The sequence below is a fragment of the Cyanistes caeruleus genome, chromosome 19 (genome assembly GCF_971803275.1).
Source record: "Cyanistes caeruleus chromosome 19, bCyaCae1.hap1.1, whole genome shotgun sequence".
Taxonomy (NCBI): Eukaryota; Metazoa; Chordata; class Aves; order Passeriformes; family Paridae; genus Cyanistes; species Cyanistes caeruleus.
The window spans coordinates 10,592,034-10,607,655 of NC_141719.1; the positions used below are offsets into that span (position 1 = coordinate 10,592,034).

General features: G+C 67.6%; 5 protein-coding genes across 11 annotated transcripts; 3 read left to right on the forward strand and 2 right to left on the reverse strand.

Annotated features, from left to right (window-relative positions):
- Positions 1-83: 83 nt before the first annotated feature.
- On the forward strand, positions 84-6,533 carry GPRC5C (G protein-coupled receptor class C group 5 member C). 7 transcript variants are annotated; one of them, XM_086857672.1, is made up of 5 exons: positions 84-192; positions 3,762-4,782; positions 5,334-5,431; positions 5,578-5,721; positions 5,866-5,990. In XM_086857672.1, exons 2-5 carry the CDS (start codon positions 3,771-3,773, stop codon positions 5,896-5,898), a joined length of 1,287 nt encoding a protein of 428 aa, XP_086713798.1. In that variant the 5' UTR covers positions 84-192; positions 3,762-3,770; the 3' UTR covers positions 5,899-5,990. The 7 variants fall into 7 exon arrangements, with proteins under 7 accessions (XP_086713798.1, XP_086713797.1, XP_086713795.1 ...); XM_086857671.1 differs by having other exon boundaries at positions 102-192; positions 5,337-5,431; positions 5,866-6,533; XM_086857669.1 differs by lacking the exon at positions 84-192 and adding an exon at positions 352-429.
- A 1,331-nt stretch (positions 6,534-7,864) lies between these two features.
- Positions 7,865-10,067, reverse strand: CCDC137 (coiled-coil domain containing 137). The gene is made up of 6 exons (XM_023918128.2): positions 9,745-10,067; positions 9,262-9,389; positions 8,885-9,095; positions 8,550-8,632; positions 8,342-8,421; positions 7,865-8,201 (listed from the first exon to the last, which is right to left on the reverse strand). The coding sequence occupies exons 1-6, from the start codon at positions 10,017-10,019 to the stop codon at positions 8,004-8,006; spliced, it is 975 nt and encodes a 324-aa protein (XP_023773896.2). The 5' UTR covers positions 10,020-10,067; the 3' UTR covers positions 7,865-8,003.
- OXLD1 (oxidoreductase like domain containing 1) lies at positions 10,018-12,164 on the forward strand. Its single transcript, XM_086857677.1, has 2 exons — positions 10,018-10,230; positions 11,046-12,164. Exons 1-2 carry the CDS (start codon positions 10,018-10,020, stop codon positions 11,409-11,411), a joined length of 579 nt encoding a protein of 192 aa, XP_086713803.1. The 3' UTR covers positions 11,412-12,164.
- Positions 12,165-12,544: 380 nt separating this feature from the next.
- Positions 12,545-13,649, forward strand: PDE6G (phosphodiesterase 6G). Its single transcript, XM_086857678.1, has 4 exons — positions 12,545-12,596; positions 13,053-13,267; positions 13,342-13,382; positions 13,462-13,649. The coding sequence occupies exons 2-4, from the start codon at positions 13,122-13,124 to the stop codon at positions 13,536-13,538; spliced, it is 264 nt and encodes an 87-aa protein (XP_086713804.1). The 5' UTR covers positions 12,545-12,596; positions 13,053-13,121; the 3' UTR covers positions 13,539-13,649.
- Positions 13,650-13,864: 215 nt separating this feature from the next.
- On the reverse strand, positions 13,865-15,619 carry TSPAN10 (tetraspanin 10). Its single transcript, XM_023946821.2, has 3 exons — positions 15,543-15,619; positions 14,694-15,268; positions 13,865-14,240 (listed from the first exon to the last, which is right to left on the reverse strand). The coding sequence occupies exons 1-3, from the start codon at positions 15,603-15,605 to the stop codon at positions 13,940-13,942; spliced, it is 939 nt and encodes a 312-aa protein (XP_023802589.2). The 5' UTR covers positions 15,606-15,619; the 3' UTR covers positions 13,865-13,939.
- Positions 15,620-15,622: the final 3 nt, after the last annotated feature.

The window sequence follows — 15,622 nt, forward strand, 5'->3', positions numbered from 1 at the left end:
GGGAGGTTCTCGCTCCATTAATTCTGGCACGTGAGGAGAGCAGAACGGGGAAGGGATTAGTTATTAACCCGACCGCGGGCAGGGGCTGAGGGGCCGCGGGGCGGGGGGCTCGGCTGCCTCGGGAACCCTCGGCGGGAGCTCCGGGATTGCCACCGGCCCCCCCGATTGCCACCGCCCCCCCTGTGCCAACCGGTGCGTATTTACTTGGCAAAGGAGGTGGAAATGTGCTGACGGCGTCCGCCGGAGCGAGGGGGCTCCGCTGGGAACGGCTCCGAGCCCCGGCCGGAGCGGCGGGAGGCTCTGGGAGGGCAGCAGGGACCCCCGGCTCTGGAGGGGAGCCGAGGGGAGCCGCCGCTGTGACGGGGTTCAGCCAGCCGTGCCACCGTGCCAGCCGTGCCAGCCGCCCGTCCCTGCGGCTCCCGAGGAAAGGTAAGCCTGGAAAAAATGCGCCCGGCGTGCTGATGTTTTCGGATAGAGCCTGGCCGGGGTCCAGGTCCCGGTGCTGAGCGACATGCCAGCCCCTCAGCGTGGCCTCTGTGCTGGAAGGACCAGTTCTGCCCAGTTCCACCGCCGGGTCGCGGTTCCAAGCCCACCCAGAGCACCGGGAGCCAGGATCGGGCTCTGCCCGTGCCGGGAGCTCAGGACCAGGGATCCACCGCCCCGAGAGGAAACCGAGGGCAGCACATGGTGGGCATCCCCCCCCCCAGTGACCCCACAGCCTGTTGGGGTCTTTCTGTAGGACCTATAAAAACGCCGGGAGCAAGCAATGGGGGCTGGAAACGCTGGCAGGGTCGCGATGGGAAAGGGGGAGCGGAAAACGCCCGCAGGGGCCGGGACATGAGGGTCTCCGTGGGGAGGGGGCTGAAATCGCCCGCCGTGAGGGGATGGGGGGGTTCCCATGGGAGGGGGATGAGGAAATCACCCGCCAAGGAGGGGGACAGGAGAGGCAAACGCTGTGCGGCCACCGGGCAGCCTCGGCGGGACGGGCGCCTGCCGGTGGCCCCACGGGGGGTCACGGGGGTCTCGTGCTGAGTCAGCAGCCGGGAAAGCCTCCGGCGGAAGGAAGCAGCCGGTGGAGAGGCCGGGCTGCGCTGTGGGGGCGGCAGGACAAGCGGCCTCCGCTCCCGGCACCGCTTATCCCCAAGGCTGAGCCTTTCCCGGAGAGCGAGGGCTGTCCAATCCTGGAGCCTGCGCTCCAAATCCCTGGGGAAACTGAGGCACGAGGGCCGCTGCAGAGCCCCTGGCCTGCGCTGCCCTGCCCCGTGCGAGAGCAGGGATGATCCGACCCCAAACATCATCCCGAAACCAAATGATCCTTAGGAGGAGGGCGGGAGGGCGGCGGTGGCGCAGCTCCGAGCCCGGACACACCGTCCTGTCCCCGGGGCTCCGCCGGGCGCCGGTCCCGGTGCCACGGGTGCCGCCGGTGCTCCCACTGAGGCTCTGCTGTCCTTTCTCCCCGGGTTGTTTTCATCCCGGCCTGGACGGGGCCAGGCCCCGCCGGAGGCGCATTGAACTTTCCTCTGCATCCTTCACCCTCTTGCTTCACCCTCCCGAAATAGCAGCGCCTGCCTGGAAAACTCTCCCAGGGCTGGCGGGGCCTCCGGGGTGCCCCGAATCTCCCAGGGCTTTTCCCCATCCCCAGGGATGAATGGGGTGATTGTGGAGTGCCCATCCCGACCCCAGAGTCGCGGCCACCCCCGTCGAGACAGGGACCACCAAACCCCGCTGCCCTGGTCCCCAGCCCTCTGCAGAAAGGGCTTTTCTGGGGTTTTTCTGGGGTTTTCTGGGTCCTGCTGCCCTGCCAAGGGCTCCGGCTTTATCCATCAGCTGACATTCCTCCGGGAGGCCCCTCCGGGCCGGTGTATCCTTACACGGTGGGGCCGCCTGCGGAGCGCCACTCCCGGCTCCCACCCCAGAGCCCACCGCAGGTGGAAGATCCCGTGTGGGTGATGCAGACCCCGCTGCTCCGTCCCCTGAGGGTCTTTCCTGACGTGCAGGGCTCAGCAGGCCCAGGCTGAGACCCCCAAACTCATCACATCTATGGCCAGGTGGGCTCCCCCCTGCTTCACCCCCAGCCCAGGCCGTTCCCCCGTCAGCCCCGTCCGTGCCCCGGGGCAGCGCCCCGGCCCCGTCCCGTGTCCCCCGAGTGTTTCCCGGGGAGCAGCGCTCGGCAGAGCCAGGCTGAGCCCCCCCAAACCCATCACCCTGATGGCTGAGGCCGCACTGACTCATCACACCGATGACCAGGTGGGTTCCCCCCTGTTCCGCTCCCGCCCAGCGCGGGCTCTTCCCCGCCGCCAGCCCCCTCCGTGCCCCGCTGAGCTCCTCCGCCGGTGCGGGACCCCGGTGCCCCCGCCCGGTGCGGCGGGGCAGGTCCCGGCCGGCCCCGATCGCGCTCCCGGGGCTGAGCCGCACCTCGGGGAGGGGCCGGGCCGGGCAGGCGCGCGGAGCGGCGGCACCGGGGCTGGCTCGGCTCGGCACGGGGGGAGCGGAGCGCCGGGCACCGGGGGCTGCGGCCGGTGAGCGGGCCGGGGGGGACGGGCGGCGAGCCCTGCGGGGCTGGGGGGCACCGGCAGCACCGACGGGAAGGGACCGGGACCGAGAGCCGTCCGCCCCCGCAGCTCCTCCGGCCGGAGGGTTGGGGGCGGCTCCGGCGGAGTTTCGGGGCCAGGACCTGGCGGCAGCGGCGGGAAGCACCGGGACAGAGCGGGATGGGGGTGCGGGATGGGGGTACGGGATAGGGGTGCGGGATGGGGGTGCGGGATAGGGGTGCGGGATGGGGGTGCGGGATGGGGGTGCGGGAGGGGAGAAGCGGGCGGGGGGAACCGGAGGGAGGGGAGGGCGGCGGGACCGGGCCGGGGGAGCGGGGGAAGCCAACGGGCGATGCGAGGGACCGGGCGGGGTTGCAGGAGGAGCAGAACTGGGGACGCGGGTGCAGCCGCCGGGACCGAGGGGGAAACCGGGCGGGGGTACCGGGCTGGAGGACGCGGTGGGAAACCGGAGGCGGCGGAGCTCTGGGAAGCCGCGGGCACAGGGACTCCGTCCCAGCCTGGTGCTGGGGGTCCCTGTCCCCATCCCGGGGGGTGCCCGCATGGGGGTGCCCGGCCCCGGCATGTCCTTGCTGGGGTCTCCTCCCGGTTTCCTCCACCAGCAGTGAGGCTGCAGTTTCCTCACTGCTTCCTCTTCCCCGTGCCCACCGTGGGGTGGCAGGAATGGGGGGGACAGGGACCGGGACTCTGTGCCGTGCCATGCCGTGCCGTGCCGTGCCAGGCTGCGGCTGCCTACGTGCCAGCAGGCTGGACATGCAACCTGCACTGGGCCGGTGCCCAAAGCCAGAGGGAAGTGGGACGGGAGAAGTGGAAAGAGGAACGTGGTGGCACGCAGGGACAAGGCAAGGGGACAGCCCTGTCCCCCGGTATCACCTCTGCCATCTGGTCTGTGCCCACCTTTGGTGTTCCCGGAAAGCGTCAGGCACGGTGCTGCTCCTGACACTGGGGGAAGGGATCAGGACAGCCCCAGAGAATTCCCATGTTGGGAGGGATCAAATGGGGCACAGAGGGGCTGAGCCCTTCCCCAGCTGCCACCAGCCTGCAGTCAAGGAGCCAATGGGGGACGCGTGGCTGCCTGGTGCCATCCGGAGCTGCCCAGGACCCCGCTGCTCCCCACGGGATGCCCAGTGAGGAGCACGGGCAGGGATGCTGCGAGGTGGGAGCTGATCCCCATCCCCAGTGCCTGTGCCCTGACCCCGCTGTGTCCCGCAGGGTCCCTGGATGCCACGGTGCAGGATGGGCACCACGGCCGTGCTGCTGGCCCTGCTCCCCACGGCCACCGCACAGCCCACGCCACCCCCGGGCTGCGGCCACGACCTCTCCTCCCTCTACTACAACCTCTGTGACCTCTCGGCGGGCTGGGGCATCGGGGTGGAAGCGGTGGCCAGCCTCGGCGTGGTGACCACCTTCGTGCTCACCATCGTCCTGGTGGCCAGCCTGCCCTTCGTGCAGGACCACCAGAAGAAAAGCCTGGTGGCCACGCAGGTCTTCTTCCTCCTGGGCACCTTCGGGCTCTTCTGCCTGACCTTCGACTTCATCGTGGGGCCAGATTTCTCCACCTGCACCTCCCGCCGCTTCCTCTTCGGCGTCCTCTTCGCCATCTGCTTCTCCTGTCTGCTGGCGCACGCCGTGGCCCTCAACTTCCTGGCACGGCGCAACCGGGCCCCGCGGGGCTGGGTGACGCTGGCGGTGGCCCTGTCCCTCGCCTCGGTCGAGGTCATCATCAACGCCGAGTGGCTCATCATCACGGTGGCGCGGCGCGAGGGCGGCCCCGCGGACCCCTGCCAGCTGGGGGACGCCGACTTTGTCATGGCCCTCATCTACGTCATGGCCCTGCTGGTGGCCGCCTTCGGCACGGCCTGGCCGACCCTCTGCGGCCGCTACGGCCGCTGGCGCAAGCACGGCGCCTTCATCCTGGCCACCACCGGCCTCTCCGTGGCCATCTGGCTGGCGTGGACCATCATGTACCTGTACGGGAACCGGCGTGCCGGCCACAAGCCCGGCTGGGATGACCCCACGCTGGCCATCGCGCTGGTCTGCAACGCCGCCGCCTTCCTCCTCCTCTATGTCATCCCCGAGGTGACGCACGTGACGCGGCGCGGCCCCGAGCAGGCCTTGGAGGACGACAGCTACCCCACGCGTGGGGTGGGCTACGAGACCATCCTCAAGGAGCAGAAGTCGCAGAGTATGTTCGTGGAGAACAAAGCCTTCTCCATGGATGAGCCGTCCTTTGGTAGGCGCCAAAGGGACCCTCTCACCCCACGGCGGGGCTGCCAGAGGGCACCATCCTCTTGGGGACCCTTGGGGATGTCCCCACCGGGGATGGCAGCGGTGGGTGGGTGATGAGACGTCTGGCAGTGACCTGCCCTGGCGCCTGCTGCTGTTGTGGCTCCCGAGAACTGGCCGGGCTGGGTGTACCAGTTTGGGCTGAGCCCGGCAGCCGCAGGGAGCTCCCTCCCCGGCGTGGGGTGCCCGCGGCTCCTGCCCCTCCGCCCCAGGCCCACGAGACCCTGCAATAACACGGGCTGGTGACGGTCCCAGCGGGTATCGTGGGCGGTGTCTGCGCCCCGTGGGAGAGGGAGGGTCCCCCTGAGCAGCACCCGCACCCGAGAGGCCCTACAATAACAAGCCACGGGCAGGCAGCAGCGATGCCATCCCTGGGGACAGGAGTGTCCCGCGGGAAAGGCACGGAGCTGCTGAGTCAGCTCGTTAAACCTGCTAACGAGGTTCAGGGAGCCCCAGCGGGGTGGCAGTGGCTCCGTGGTGACTGTCCCCGTGTCCCAGCAGCCAAGAAGCCGGTGTCCCCATACAGTGGCTACAACGGGCAGCTGCTGACCAGCGTCTACCAGCCCACCGAGATGGCTCTGATGCACAAGGGGACGGTGAGTGTGACACCAGGGGCGGCCACATCCTGCCAGGAGCGACGGGCACGGGGGACAGGGTGTGGGTGGGGGGCTCCTGCGCCCCCTGTGCCGCTGTAACGGGGTGAGCACCTTCCAAACCTTCCACCCCCGTGTCTGTCCCTCAGAGCGAAGGTCCTTATGACGTGATCCTGCCCCGCGCCTCCACCAGCCCCATGCCCGGCAGCGCCAGCTCCACGCTCCGAGCCGAGGACGCCTTCGCGGCGCAGTCCCGGCATTCCAGCATCCCCAGGGACACCCGGAGCTGCCAGGTGGGTGAACGGTGGCTGCAGCAGGGGCAAAGTCCGGCCCTGCCGTGGTGACGGCTCTGCCTGGCAGCCAGAGCTCTCGCCGGTGGCTCAGGGTACACGTCCGTGTCCTGGTGCCACCGCGGTGCCACCCCGCTCTGCCCACAGGTGCAGTCCCCGTACGGCAGGAGCCGGTGGTGAAGCCCCTGTGACACAGCTCCCGCAGCTCCCCCAGCGCCGGCGCGGCCGCGGCTCCTCCGTCCCGCTCCCCGGGGCTCGCCAAGCCCCATCCCAGCCCGACGTGTGAATCCCACCCCGGCTGGCAGCCAGAGCTGCCTCCTGCCCGTGGGATGCCTGGAAGCGGCCCCAGAGCCAACGCCCATGGACCCCCACATCCCTGCCCCGAGGACTGGCTCCCGTGGGGACACCCCCAGCTGTCGCCTCACTGCCCTCGTGATGCGCAGACACCCCACCTTCCCCGGGCCGTGGGACCCCACCCAGGGCACCCCCAGCCCCGGCCCCGCACTGACCCCCCCCAGCCCTGGGGACCCCGAGCTGAGCTGGCCCCGCCGCAGGGCACAGGGGGACACGAAGCTGTCCCCAGCTCTGCCTCTGTTTCCCCATTGCTGGGGAAGGGGGGTCTGCTGGGGGTGCAGGGGATCGGTGCCTTGCTGGGGCTGGGGAGCAGCCCCCCACAGCTCTGGCCGCCTTCTCGGTGCCTTCCCCCCCTGCAGGGAGTGGGGAGGGAGCTGGGCCCCTCGCCCTCCCTGCGGCTTTCTCGGTCAAATTTCCTTTTCCTTTTTTTCAGGTCACCCCAATAAAGGCGGTTTTTCCTATGATGCTGTCACAGGTGGCTGTGACGGGGGTCCCGTTTAGGGGAGTGACGGGGAGCACGGGGGGGCTCCGGGCAGGCTCCTTGGCACCCCCAGCCCCCCCGGCTGGGCCGGGATCCCGTGGGCAGATGGGCTGCCGGGCAGGAGGTGGCACAGCACGGAGGACGTGCCAAGGTCGCGGTGGTTTTCCCGCTCGGATTGCCTTCCCCTCCGCAGCCATTCCTCCTCCTCCGGGCAGGAAGCCTGCGGCCAGCAGTGCCATGAATTATTCAGGCCTGGAATGGCTCGGTGGGGGCTGCGGGTGACCCGGTCTCCTTGAGCCGGAGCCGGGATGGCGGCGCTGGGGCTGCCGGTGGGCACAGGGGACACACGGCACGGTGTGGCACTGCCGTGTCCTGGATGTCCCTTCAGCTGGCACAAGCACCGGCTCTGGGGACGCGGCAGCCGGGTGTTTGCAGCGGGACGTGGCCGTGTCCCCCGGGCTGTGCTGCGTCACCCGTGTTTGCCTGTCACCTGTGTTTACCTCTCTCTGTGTTTACCTGGGGACATTGCCCAGCAGCACCAGGCACTCGCTGTCACCAGGGCCGCTTGTCACCACAGCACGCCCTCCTCCCGGGCACCGCGGTGACCCCCCAAAGTCACCGCCACCTTCCCGGGGACACGGCAGCAAAGCCACCCGACAAAAAAACCCCAAGGTGCAAAGCTTTGTGCCGCACTGAGGCGTGGCAGGGACAGCGGAGAGGCTCGGCTGCCGTGGCCGGCCCCTCCGGAAGCGCAGGATCCCACCGGCCCCGCCAGCGCCGGCCGCAGCGCGGGGCGGCCCCGCTCCAACAGCGAGCGCTTTGTGCCGCCGGGGCCGCCGAACAGCGGGGCCTTTGTCCGGCCAGGTGAGGCACACACGGCCCAGCCACGCCGGGAGCAGCCCCGGAGCCTCCCCGGAGCCGGGGGCTGCCCGGAGGGGTCGCGGGGTGGGGTGGGCGCACATGGCACCGGGGTCACCGTGACCAGGGACGGGCAGGGACACGGGCAGCGATGCCAAGGGCAGGGCTGTGTGTGGCTGCAGCCACGGGGCTCAAGCAGGGTCACCAATAGTGACAATAAAGGCAGGTGACACCGTGTGGGTGAGCCCTGTGGCGCTGTCCTCCCAGCAGGCTGAGCTGGCAGGCTCTGGGGTCTCCTCATGGCTGAGGAACGAGGTTCTTGTCCCCACCAGAGCCCTGCCAGGGCCAGCCCGTGGTGACAGTGACATGCCTGGCACTGCCATGTGCCAGCACAGCAGCGTCCCTAAGGAATCCCTGTGGAATTGGGAGCACACAGACGCTCACAGCACCGGCTCCCACTGGCACTTTTTACTCCAAGCGTGTCCATGGCACCGCAGGGACCCCGCTCCGGTGCTGAGCCGTGGAGTGTGGAGCTGTGGGAAGTCCCAGGGCTCAGCAGTGACACAATGTCCCCTCTCCAGTCCCAAGGTCCTCAGCCCGGACCGGCCTGGGCACGCTCCCGCTCCAGCTGTTTGCGCCTCTGGATGTCCCTGTAGGCCCGGATGACGCGCACCCGCTCCTCCTCCAGGATGCGCCGGCGAGCCATCGACACCACCGGGGACACCGGGGACACGGGGGACGCCTGGCTCTGGCCCAGGCGAGGTGTCAGGAGGAGCTGCTTCCACCCAGCCTGCAGGCAGAGAAGGGACAGCTCAGGCAGGAAGGATGAGACACCGAGACTGCACTCTGAGGAGCTGTCACCGGCTCACTGAGGCCACTGCTGCCCTCCCAGGTACCCAAGGGGTGGGTGGCATTGTCCCCAGAGCTCACCTGCTGGGCAGGACCCCGTCCCCTGGGCAGTGAGGTGATGGTGGGTGGCTGTGTCACCACTTCTCCGAAGGGCACCGTGTCTGCAAGTGAAGCCGGAGCCAGGGTTCAGCGGGAGACCCTCGGGATGCCCAGTCCTGCTCCCCCCACCCCTCCATGAGCTGCCCCCCCGGGGCTGGGGGTCACTTCAGCCCCCCCACTCCATCCCCACCTTGCAACAGGCTCTTCTCCAGCATATCCTCCTTCTTCTCCTCCTTTTTCTTCCGAGCTTTTTCCAGCTTCCTTTTCTGAAACCTGAAGTGCTACACTATGGCTGGGGCTCAGGAATGAGTCCCAACCCCACGGGAGCCCCTCAGATCCCACAGCTTTTCCCTCTGGAGGGTGAAGCAGGACTGTGGCTCTGTTCCCATGGAAAGGGGGCCCACTGCCCCCCACCTGCACCCCCAGCCACTGCCAACGCCAGAGCTGCCCTGCAGAACTGGGCAAGGGGACAGGCCACAGGCGTGCCAGGCTGGCCCCATCCAGCTCCCGTGGCCTTGCTCTCACTCTTTTTTCCTTTTGGATTTCTCTGGAGCCGTCGCCTCCTTCTCAGGCTCCCTCTGGAGCTGGTTCTCCGTGAGGAAGAGGACGTGCTGCACCTCCTGCTCCATGCGGCAGATGTAGGAACGCTCCGACTCCCCCTTGCCCCTCCGGAATTTGGGCACAGAGATGTCCCCAGGGGCCTTGGGGGCCTTGGATTTCTGCTGCTGCTTCTTCTCTAGGAGAGACAGGGGACATTTCTGCAGCGGTGCCACCACGGGGGTCCCTGCGGCTGGCAGAGCACGGCTGGGACATCACCGCGGGGAGGAGGATGTCCCACGGCAGGATCCAGCCGTGCCATGGGCTCCTGGGCCAGGGCCCCTCAGGCCACCTGCGTGTCCCACCTGCCACCTGCCTCTTCCCGGGCTCTGGGCGCTTCAGGGCCTCGCGGCTCCGCATGAGCTCCCGCAGGCGGAACGGGATCTCCTGCTCGTCGGGGTGTTTGGGCTTCATGTTGTGCTGCTTCTCCTTCCTGAGGAAAAGGAGCACTGTGAGAGGAGTCCAGGGAAGCACCAGGACCTGGAGGCTGGGACACCGGGACCCGGGCACTGGGACACCGGGACCCGGGCACTGGGACACCGGGACCCGGGTAGGGAAGGATGCTGGGATTTGGGAAACTGAGGCTCAGGCATGGCTGGGCACCGGGACGGAGCACGGAGAGACGTCAGGGTCAGCACGGGCAGACATCGCGCCCCGGGCACGGGTAGAGATCAGGAATCAGCCGCCAGGAACGGGACCCCCGCCAGGGCCCACCCGCGCCCCGGGACCCCGCGTGGCTCCGGCTCCCAAACCGGGAGCGATCCCGGCTGGATCCCGCGGGCACTGACCTGCTGCGCAGCGGGACGGCCGGGCCGTGCTCCGATCGCGGTCCCGCTTTCTGTCCCGGTCCCGCTTTCTGTCCCGGTCCCGCTTTCTGCCCCTGTCCCGCTTTCTGCCCCTGTTTCGGTCCCCATCCCGATTTGTGTCCCGATCCCAGTTTCTGTCCCTGTTTCTGTCCCTGTGTCGGTCCCGATGCCAGTCTCTGTCCCTGTTTCTGTCCCGATGCCAGTTTTCGTGGCGGTCCCCGGGTCGCTTTCCGTCCCTGTCCCGGTCCCCGGGCCATGGCCCCGCCGCTCCTCGTGCGGCCGCTCCGCCGCCACTTCCGGATTCTGGCCCCGCCCCCTGCTGAATATTGCGCATATTTCCACACAACTCCCGCCCTGCTGAGCGCACCGGGCTGCCATTGGCTGGGGGAGCTGTCACTCAGGGCTGGGGCGGGGCCAGCGCACCGCGGCCGGATGCTGCTGCGGGGGCTGGCGGGGGCGCGCCGGGGGGTGAGCGGGGACAGGGGGGGACAGGGGGGACACCGGGGGGACACCGGGGGGACACCGGGGGGAACACGGGGTGGCGGGGATGGGGGGACACGGGGGAGGCCTAGAGGTGCTGGGCGTGAGGTGTGAGCAAGGACAGGGGGATAAGGGGGGTGCCGGGGATGGCGGGGGGAAAGGGGGGATGAGGGGGGGATGAGGGGACAAGGAGGGGATGGGGATGGAGGGGAGTGGGGGAGGACAATGGGATGGGGGCAGGAATTGGAGGTGTTGGTGGATATGGGGGTACACTGAGAGCGGGGGGTTCCTGTGGCTGAGTTGGGGGTGCAGCAGCCCCCACAGACTGGGGGGGTCTCTGTTCCCTTCAGCCCCCCCCAGACTGGGGGGTCTCTGTTCCCTGCAGCCCCCCCCAGACTGGGGGGTCTCTGTTCCCTGCAGCCCCCCCAGACTGGGGGGGGGTCTCTGTTCCCTTCAGCCCCCCCCAGACTGGGGGGTCTCTGTTCCCTGCAGCCCCCCCAGACTGGGGGGTCTCTGTTCCCTGCAGCCCCCCCAGACTGGGGGATCTCTGTTCCCTGCAGCCCCCACAGAATGGGGGGTCTCTGTTCCCTGCAGCCCCCCCAGACTCGGGGGTCTCTGTTCCCTGCAGCCCCCCCCAGACTCGGGGGGCTCTGTTCCCTGCAGCCCCCCCAGAATGGGGGTGGGCTCTGTTCCCTGCAGCCCCCCCCCAGAATGGGGGGTCTCTGTTCCCTGCAGCCCCCCCAGAATGGGGGGTCTCTGTTCCCTGCAGCCCCCCCAGACTCGGGGGTCTCTGTTCCCTGCAGCCCCCAAACAGCCCCGGAGGGACCCCGCGCCCCCAGCCCACCGTCAGCTGCAGCCCCCGGGAGCGTTCGGACAGCACAGCCAAGGCCAGCGGCACCTCGGACACCCCGGGAAGGGACAGCAGGACGGGCACCCCTGATGGTGACAGGGGGGACCCTCCTGCAGCCCCCCCGATTCCCCCCCCGCCCACCCACTGCTGCGGGACCGGCTGCCCCAACTGTGTCTGGGTGGGCTACGTGGAGGAGCTGCTGGAGCGGCACCGGGACGGCGGAGCCCAGGCCTTGGCAGCCGTGGAGCAGCACGTGGAGGACGAGAACATCAAAATGATCCTCAGGATGGAGATCAGGCTGCGTGCCAGGAAGGACTGAGCCTCCCCCGGGCCCCCCACAACGGTGGGGGATAGCCCTGGGGTGGCAGGGTCCGGACTTGGGTTATTTATGGTTTATTGTGTGCTGAGCACGGGATCCCAGGGGTGTCACACGAGGTTGGGTCACCTCCCGTCTCGCGTGGAGCTGCCCTTGGGGACAGGCAGTGGCTCAGGCTTGTCCTGAGCCCCGGATTTCCCAGGAGCTGGACGCTGTGCCCTCCCCAGCATGGCAAATCCCTGCCAAGGGCAGCCTGGGCCGGCCCCCCAGCCCTCCTCCTGTGCTCCTAGTTGGAATTTAAGCACCTTGGGGGGATTTTCAGCACCTTGGCCATGCCCTGGCGGTGGGGAGGGCTCGGGGGGCAGTGTGTGGCACGGAGCACGTGGGAAGCAGCAGCCTCCTGTCAAGGACACTGTCCCTGGTGTCACACCCTGCCACGCTGCTCTCCAAGGTGTTTTCCAATTCTCAATTTCATCTTAATTCCCCATAAACTTGTCCCAAACCCCTCCCCTCCATCCTGGGGGAGTCACAGCCATTGAGACCCCCCCATATCATCACGGGACAAAGTCCCCAGGAAGCCACTTGAGTGTCACTCACTAATGAACCCCAATTAACAGCCAGGCTCTGCTCTCTGCCAGGGAAGTAGGTGGTTCTCCGTGGAAAACACTCCTGGATCCCTTTAATCCTATTTGTAGGAGCCCAACTAATTGCAATTAGTGGCAGGGGCTGAAGTTCAATTAAAGTGTGCCGAGATTATTCCGTTTTTAATTGCTTTAGTGCTGGATTAGGGAAGCTTTGGAGTGACACCAGCCATGGACAGGGGCTGCCAGACCCTCTCTGGCCAGGACCAGGACCCCCAGGAGACTGGAATGGGGGTCCCAGCGCTTCCTGTGGGATCAGGGAACACTGGGGAAAGCTCTTTGAGATGGGAATTGCCCAGGAGGGGAGGCAGGATTCCCCCCACGTGGGATCCACTGCCCACCCAGCACAGTCAGGGCTAATCCTGCCCCCTCCTCCCCAGCAGCACAGGGGAAGGACACTGGATTACCCTGGGGAAAGAAGGGAGGTCAGTAATCCTATTACCCCCAGGCAGGATAAATCTCCCTCCCCAAAAGCCCCCCCAGAGCATCTCTGGACCACGGGACAGCAGGAGCAGGGCAGCTCTGGAATCGGGAATCGCAGGACTCTGTGAGTCAGGGGTGTCTGGGCGGGGGGCAGGGGGATATGGGGCTGTTTTCCTGCTCTTCCTGCATCCAGGAACATCCAGGAGCAGCTCCCTGGGTTGGATCCTTGCTCCCAGGGCTGTGTCCAGCTCTGCAGCAGAGCCAAGTCCCATGATCCTGGGATCTTCCTGATCACAGAGCCAGGCTTGTGCTGCCAAATTCCCACTCCTGGTGCCACAGGCCATCCTCTGCTCCCCCTTCCCACAGCTGCTGACCCTGGCACAGGCCTGGGGCAAGCCCTGGGAGGGTCCTGAGGGATCCCCAGCCATCACATCCACTCTGGGGTGGGGGACAAGGGAGGAAGGAGCAGCAGCAGCTCTGGTGCCCCCCGGGATGCCCTTCCCCAGCTGGGTCAGCATTGTCAGCAAAGCCCATCAGGGACTGGGTGGGAGGAGAAGCTGGTGCCCCCATTTCCCTCCAGCAGCCGTGAGGAGCCATCCCCGGAGCCGCAGGGAACGCCGCGAGCCGGGGCTGCCGGCCCCACACAGCCATGAGCCTGGAGCCCCCCAAGCTGGAGCTCAAATCCGCCACCAGGGTGACCGGGGGTCCTGCCACCCCCCGCAAGGGACCCCCCAAGTTCAAGCAGAGGCAGACGAGGCAGTTCAAGAGCAAACCCCCCAAAAAGGGGGTGCAGGGGTGAGTGGGGAAGGGCCCTGGGATGGGGGGGACCCAGCCTGGGGTCAGGCCAGACCATCCCTCTTTCCTTGCAGGTTTGGTGACGACATCCCAGGCATGGAGGGGTTGGGAACAGGTAGGGTTTGGCAGTGGGGGAGGGGGGTCAGGGGCTGGGGGGGTCACACTGCCACAACCTCTGTCCTCTCTCTCCTCAGACATCACTGTCATCTGTCCCTGGGAAGCCTTCAGCCACCTGGAGCTGCACGAGCTGGCTCAGTATGGAATCATTTAGGATTTGGGCAGGCTCACCAGCCCTGTAGCGCTGCGTAGGCCGAGGCCCCCCTGCCCGTGCTGGGGGGCTCAGCTTGGAAAAAACGCTCATTAAACCCAAAGGAGCACAGGAGTCGGTGTTGTGGGCTGGGGAGGAGGGAAAGCGGCTGCCCACGGCCTGGGCTGGGATGGGCAGGACACAGATGGGTTCAGGATTCTGACAAGGTTTGTTTGGGGCTGGAGCAGCATCTCAGACATCCCCAAATCCCAAACAGCAGCAATATCCTCGCACCCCCTCAGCATCACAGCTCACCCTCAGCTGTGATGGTGGCACAGACAAGACACAGACAGGTGCAGGATTTTTTTACGAGGTTTATTTGGGACCAAACCAACCTCCTGCACATCCCAACCCCCACGGTGCCCTCACACCCTCACAGCCCTGATATCCCCGAGCACCCTCAACGCCAGGAGCGCTCCCACGGCCTCCACCAGCACCAGGGCGGCGGCACCGGCGGCGATGGCCCCGGCCTGGCCCCGCAGCCACGCGCCCAGCGCGGCCCCGCAGCCCCCCGTGTGCACCACGGCCCCGGCCGCCGCCGCCCCCAGCCCCAGCACCCCGAACCCGCACTGCACGTTGGGCACGGAGCCGCTCTCCAGAGGGTCCTGGCAGCAGGAAGCCGGGACACCGCACGCCTGCGCGCCCGGAGCGCTGCAGTTGAAGTACCTGCGGGATGGACACAGATGTGGGGTCAGGCACAATTTGGGGTGTGGGGATGGGGTCTCCTACACCCCCCCCAGCCTCAAAGCTGGACACCAGCCGTGGGTTCCAGCTCATTATCCCTCTCTTTCCTGGGCCATCCTGGGGCTCCCACCACCCCAAACACCAGTCCCCAGCACAGAGCCCACAAGGAACGGGGAGGTTTTTGACTCTGTGGTGGGCATGGGGTCCCACAAAGGAGGTTTTCAACCCTGTGGTGGGCATGGGGTCCCACAAAGGAGGTTTTCAATCCTGTGGTGGGCATGGGGTCCCACAAAGGAGGTTTTCAACCCTGTGGTGGGCATGGGGTCCCACAAAGGAGATTTTTGACCCTGTGGTGGGCATGGGGTCCCACAAAGGAGGTTTCCAGCCCCGTGTTAGACATGGGGTCCCCCACTACACCCCCCGGCCTGCACTCACGGGTTGCTCTCCCAGTCGTGGTAGGACTCGAGGCCACAGCACTGGAGGCTCCGCTGCACCTCATCCACCAGGAACTGCAGGTCAGGATCCTCCTGGTAGCGCAGGAGGCAGAGGAGCAGCAGGTCCTGCAGCGCGTCCCGCAGCTGCCGTCGTGCCAGCAGCAGCAGGAGCCCCCCCAGCACCTGCAGCCCCCCAAAAGCCAGCACAGCACCCAGGAAGAAGCGCAGCAGGCAGGGGCTGGCTCGGAAGGCGCCCAGGCAGCCAGCCAAGGACACGGCGCTGGCCCCCAGCCCCACCAGCACGAACAGCAGCATGGGGTCCGAGCCCAGGGGCACCCCACGCCCCCCCTCGGACAGGGGGCTCTTGGCCAGCAGCCCCCAGACCCCCACAGCGAGGGTCAGCAGCCCCAGCAGGAGGAAGAGGAGGTTCCAGAAGAAGGCCAGGTAGCGCATGCAGCAGCTGAAGGGGCTCAGTTTGGGGGGGTCGGGGGTCCACACCCCGGGATTCTGCTCAGCCGTGTCATCATCATCATCATCATCAAAGGAGGAGTAGGGCAGCTCCACCAGCCTGGATGCCTGCACGGACAGAGGAGCCACACACAGCTCCCCAGAAATGTTCCTCCAGCCCGTGTACCTCACCCCACAGCTGGACACTGTCCTGGAGCCTCGCTTAGCCCCCAACCCACCGCTGCTCATCACAGGGGTCTGCAGGGGAGCACCCCAAAGACTCTGACCCCAAGGGACCCCCAGGGATGCAGTGCACAGGCAGCACACTGCTGCCGGGGGTGGGGGGACATGGGGTGCATGGGTTAGGGGTCCCGTGGGAGAGGATTGGGGGTCCCGGGATTACCTGGGGCAGCAGCCGGGTGCGCTCCCCGTGGGGCTGGAACAGGCGGACTCTGCTCAGCGCCATCGCCGTTACCTCGTGCC

What these genes read in the sequence shown, in the direction of transcription:
- CCDC137 (XM_023918128.2), bottom strand. Translation starts at nt 10,019, where the DNA reads ATGGCCCGGGGACCGGGACAGGGACGGAAAGCGACCCGGGGACCGCCA. An exon ending in GCCGTCCCGCTGCGCAGCAG is followed by an intron (nt 9,390 to 9,744) that starts GTCAGTGCCCGC and finishes CCTTTTCCTCAG; the next exon opens with GAAGGAGAAGCAGCACAACA. An exon ending in GACGGGGTCCTGCCCAGCAG is followed by an intron (nt 8,202 to 8,341) that starts GTGAGCTCTGGG and finishes CTCTGCCTGCAG; the next exon opens with GCTGGGTGGAAGCAGCTCCT.
- GPRC5C (XM_086857666.1), top strand. An exon ending in CATGGATGAGCCGTCCTTTG is followed by an intron (nt 4,783 to 5,333) that starts GTAGGCGCCAAA and finishes CCCGTGTCCCAG; the next exon opens with CAGCCAAGAAGCCGGTGTCC. An exon ending in CTCTGATGCACAAGGGGACG is followed by an intron (nt 5,432 to 5,577) that starts GTGAGTGTGACA and finishes TCTGTCCCTCAG; the next exon opens with AGCGAAGGTCCTTATGACGT.
- OXLD1 (XM_086857677.1), top strand. Translation starts at nt 10,018, where the DNA reads ATGGCCCCGCCGCTCCTCGTGCGGCCGCTCCGCCGCCACTTCCGGATT. An exon ending in TGGCGGGGGCGCGCCGGGGG is followed by an intron (nt 10,231 to 11,045) that starts GTGAGCGGGGAC and finishes TGTTCCCTGCAG; the next exon opens with CCCCCAAACAGCCCCGGAGG.
- TSPAN10 (XM_023946821.2), bottom strand. Translation starts at nt 15,605, where the DNA reads ATGGCGCTGAGCAGAGTCCGCCTGTTCCAGCCCCACGGGGAGCGCACC. An exon ending in GCACCCGGCTGCTGCCCCAG is followed by an intron (nt 15,269 to 15,542) that starts GTAATCCCGGGA and finishes CTGTCCGTGCAG; the next exon opens with GCATCCAGGCTGGTGGAGCT. An exon ending in CACGACTGGGAGAGCAACCC is followed by an intron (nt 14,241 to 14,693) that starts GTGAGTGCAGGC and finishes TCCATCCCGCAG; the next exon opens with GTACTTCAACTGCAGCGCTC.
- PDE6G (XM_086857678.1), top strand. Translation starts at nt 13,122, where the DNA reads ATGAGCCTGGAGCCCCCCAAGCTGGAGCTCAAATCCGCCACCAGGGTG. An exon ending in CCCAAAAAGGGGGTGCAGGG is followed by an intron (nt 13,268 to 13,341) that starts GTGAGTGGGGAA and finishes CTTTCCTTGCAG; the next exon opens with GTTTGGTGACGACATCCCAG. An exon ending in CATGGAGGGGTTGGGAACAG is followed by an intron (nt 13,383 to 13,461) that starts GTAGGGTTTGGC and finishes CTCTCTCCTCAG; the next exon opens with ACATCACTGTCATCTGTCCC.